The sequence below is a fragment of the Calidris pugnax genome, unplaced genomic scaffold, assembly GCF_001431845.1.
Source record: "Calidris pugnax isolate Ruff unplaced genomic scaffold, ASM143184v1 scaffold116, whole genome shotgun sequence".
Taxonomy (NCBI): Eukaryota; Metazoa; Chordata; class Aves; order Charadriiformes; family Scolopacidae; genus Calidris; species Calidris pugnax.
Window position 1 is genome coordinate 525,484 of NW_015090877.1, and position 4,194 is coordinate 529,677.

Consider the following 4,194-nt stretch of genomic DNA (forward strand, 5'->3'; position numbering starts at 1 on the left):
TTTAGCTTCTGTTCTCTACATTCAAGCCATTTCTGTAAGTGCTGTGTGGAGGGTACGTACAAACCCCGTGTGAGACCAGGCGGCCTCTGCCCGGCAGCATCAGCGTGGTAGTGAAAAACTGCTCCATCCACTGGGATCCATGGCCCAGAAACCCTGGAGGACTTGCTAACTGGGGGTGAATGTGGTGCAAGAACAGTGTGGCAGCAGAGATGAGGAGAAGGCTGTGATAATACTCTTACAATAGAGCCCGCAGTTGCAAAAAATAACAGCTCCTTTGTCCACCATGGAAATGTGGGATGAATGCAGCCTGGTATTAATTAGTCTGTTGATGGTGTAGCTACAAAATACCTGTCCAAAACTTGTTATTTTGAAGGCAAACTGCAAGTGTTTGCCCCAGCAGCCTTTGATGACTGAGTGCTCTCCCCACCACCTCCCCCAGTAAACATCTGACATTCCAGGTTTCAGATAGTCTCTCCTGACACACCTCCCTTGGGGTGAACAACTCTGTCACTCTTCAGCCAGTGAGAAGTACATGAGGAACCAAAAAGGTAAAAGGAGGTGCTTGGGAGAGTGCAGCGTTCCTGAGGAAGCATCCATGATTTCATACGTGGATCCATCCAACCCCCTACACCTCAGCCATGGGCAGGGACGTGGGCACAGGGAGGGGATTTCCAGGCTACCAAACCTGGAGCCACCAGTAGCTCCCCTTCCCATCCTGCTCTCCCGCAAAGTCCTCGGGGTTGTGGAATCAGCTCCAGAAGTGACTTGTGCAGAAAAAAAAAAGATGTCCAGTGCTTCATTCTGCTGAAGCTCAGCAGACTGAAGTGCCAGCATCAGGAGTGGATCACAGCAGGATGTGACCCTACTCGCAGTGGCCACCAGATCCCAAAGCTGCCTTCCCAGGACAAGATGTACTGAAGGGCTTGAAGATGAATTGGCATTTCCAGTTAGATAATGAACAATATAAACCTTCAAAATGGTCTGCATCTGTGCACAGCTGGAGATGAGAAAACTCACAAGCTAGTGCTGAAGAGTCAAAATGTTCTGCTTGGAAAGATTCTGACAGACCACTAAGAATGAAGCTCTGCTCTATGAAAATGCTAAAATGCAGAATTAAGCGTAAATTTTCAACACCCAAGAAGAATTGGCTACAGATCTCTTTGGGTTGGTAGGTTTTTCTTTCTTTCTTTCTTTGGAAGATCCAGAGGACTGTAGCAAAGACAAGCCCCGTGCCAGCAACCAGCCCTGACCAACCTGCCCAGCCCAGCACAGCCTTGCTCACAGGAGTGGTGGCCCATGGGCTGGGAGGTGGCACTGCAGTGTTTGTCACTCAACGAAGTCTTATGGGCAGTGGATCTGGCCAGGAAAGCTTCATCTCAAGTTAATTTGATGAGCAGGCAGTGTCGAAGTGAGTGTTGATGCAACACTGCAAGCTTTTGACTTGCAAGTCCATTCAGAATTCACCCAGGCCAGGTAAAAGGTTTATTTTCCTCCCCCCTCCCCATCTGACCAGGATTTTGCTCCGTATGTATCCTGCTACCATCTAAATTAGTATGTGCACACTTAATACAATAGCTGAAGCCCTACAACTTTTTAGCACGCTACAGTCTGGGGGGCAAAGGCCTTTACTTCATCCCTCCTGCACTGGAGGCTGCTGCCCGCAGCGAGCGTGTGGGCAGGAGCAGCGCTTCCTTCGCCTGGTCATGGGAGGCAGGAGCGACCCATTGGGAGGCTCCGAAGTTCTGGAGGGGGCTCAGTGAGACAGAACTGTCACTGCTCAGGTGCCTTCGAGGCAGCACAGCCCATCAGGCTCCCAGGCCAGTGCACGGCCTGAGCTGGGACAGAGCCAGGGCTCCTGGTCACGTCCACCCTGGGCTTTTCTTGTCAACGTGGTGTTTGCAGTTACACAAGAAGAAAAGAAAACACAGAACTGAAGGGTAACTGCGGGTGAGAGAGGCAATCTGATTGTCTGTGACCCTGCTCAGAGATCTGGTTTGGATCAGGTTTCATAGGACCTTCTTCCATTGAGTCCAGAGTATCTCCAAGCTCGGGGATGCTGAGAGTTCCCCGAGTTGCTCTGGCTGCAGAGCAGATGAGTCCCTGTCACCAGCCGCCCCTGGGCACCGTGTGTTCCTGCAGGCACCTCCTGTGCTGCGGCAGCAGAAAATGAGCGGCAGGAGCCCCTCTCCTCTCTCTGGTGCCACAAGCACCAAACCCGGTGGAAGGAGGACACATCTCGGGCAAGGGAGGATGCAGAACTTGACAGCACAGGCTCCTCTGCCCATAAACTTGCTGCCTGCACCCGGCATTTCCCAGAGGGAACTGAACAAAGCTGCTCAGGGTGGGAATTGGAGATGGCAGAACTGAGGATGTGCAGAAATGTCCCCTTGGCTCCTTGCAGCTTCCCAGCACAGCCCGGCCCCCGTCACCGCTCCTCAGGGCAGTCAGTGCACCATGGTGAGGACAGGATCACGGCTCAGCCCTTACACTGAGCTGTTGCCGAGTGGCAGGGCTGTGCTGGTCACTGTTGAGCCACTGTGGGTGCAGAGCCCCCGCCGCAGCACACGGAGACACCCCGGATCCTGCTCAGCCACCAGCCAAACCTGTTGCCTCTTTCAGGCAAATCAAGACCTTTATGCAGTTGGTTTATGTGACACGTTTGAGCAGGGGGTGCCCCAGGGCTGCTCATGGTGGGTGTTGCTGAACTTCACACCACCGTTTGAACATCCGCTCCCCTCCTGGCTCCCTCCTGGCTCCTCCACCCCCCTCCTGGCTCCCCAGCACACACTGGGATGGCTCAGGAGCACCAATGCCCTGTACACTGCTTCTACCTTGCACAATTTGCAGGACAGTGGGGTTTGTGTCTCCCGGCCACACTCACAGCTGGTGGCAGGGAGCAGAGCCGAGGCTGACGGTGCAACGCTCAGGACTGTGATTGCCCAGGCTGGAGCCTGAGGTGAGCAGCTGGACCACTGAAGGAATCCTGCGTCTTTATTTAGTACCTTGAATATCAGTTCCCATTTCTGGCTTCTCCCGGGAGTTCTTGGGACACAGCAAGGTAGTAGGAGGATGGTGTATATTTACAACAAATGGTCAGGAAACAGCAAGAATCAGGGTTCTCCTGGGATCTGTTTTAGCCCCTAAAGCAGCAGTGGATACCATCAACAGGCTCATTTCAATCTTCCCAGCAGGGCTTACAGTGGGCTGCTGGCAGCAGGTCCCAAGATCAGCACAAACCCACAGCGCCTCAGAGCTGCTTAGTGACGGGCAACCCCCAGCAGAGTCACCTGGGCCCCAGGACCTCACCTCCAGTGCCACTGCCTGGAAGCACCGGCACAGCCTCTCCAGGGTCAGGATGAACTCTGGCTTCCCTTCCTGGAAAACATTTTGTCCTGAATGTCAGCACCTCGGCCCTTTCAGTGCACTCCTCTCCTTCCCTGGTTCTGAGGGGGTTCTCTGTACCGAGCTGCACAAGTGCATCGCCCAGCTCTCAGAAACGCCGATGCCATCACTGCACGCACAATACCCACAGCAGCTTCGCCGGGAGACAGCTTCCCTCCACCCAGAGTCACCGGGGCTCTGCTTCCCCTCACCTGTAACAGGAGTCAGGCGTCTCCAGGTTCCCCTGCCCCGAAGGGACTGTCCTCGATGGGCCCAGCCGGCCGGCAAACAGACTATAAGGCCGGCAAAGAGACTATGGCTGCCAACCCTTCACGACCCTCCCGTGCCCCATCAGCCCGGTTTCACACCGGGATCCCCGCACTCGCAGCTGCTCGCCCCGCCCGCGGCGCGGGGATCAGAGCCTTGTCAGGCCCCGCTCGCCTCAGGGGCCTCCACCGCGCCTCCCCCCTTGTCCCCTCAGGCACCAGAGGCCCGGCAGGAACTCAGAGGCCATCTGATCCCCGCTGTTTCACCGCCCGGGACCCTCTGAGGGGACGTCCCGCCCCTTGGCGCCGCCTGACCTCACCGCGCTGGCACCTCCCCTCGGGCGGCGGCGGCACCCAGCGCGCCTGCGCAGCCATGGCGGCGGCCTGCGCCGAGATGGAGCCGGCGGCGGCGCCTCCTCCTCCCTCTCCCCCTCCGACCGCCGCCGCCGCGCCGGGCTCGGCCGAGCTGGTGTGCGCGCAGGGCCGGAACCTGAAGGCGGTGCTGTGCCAGCGCTGCAGGTCGCGGGTGCTGCTGCCCGGCCCCGCC

The 4,194-nt window shown here is 56.8% G+C and overlaps 1 protein-coding gene across 1 annotated transcript in view; it reads left to right on the forward strand.

The window, feature by feature from the left end:
• Window positions 1-4,014: 4,014 nt before the first annotated feature.
• RABIF (RAB interacting factor) overlaps window positions 4,015-4,194 on the forward strand; it is a 4,159-nt gene continuing 3,979 nt past the window's right edge. The window contains exon 1 of the mRNA XM_014946353.1: window positions 4,015-4,186. Coding sequence (XP_014801839.1) covers window positions 4,021-4,186 — 166 coding nt within the window. The 5' untranslated portion in view covers window positions 4,015-4,020. The remainder of the gene's footprint in view (window positions 4,187-4,194) is intronic.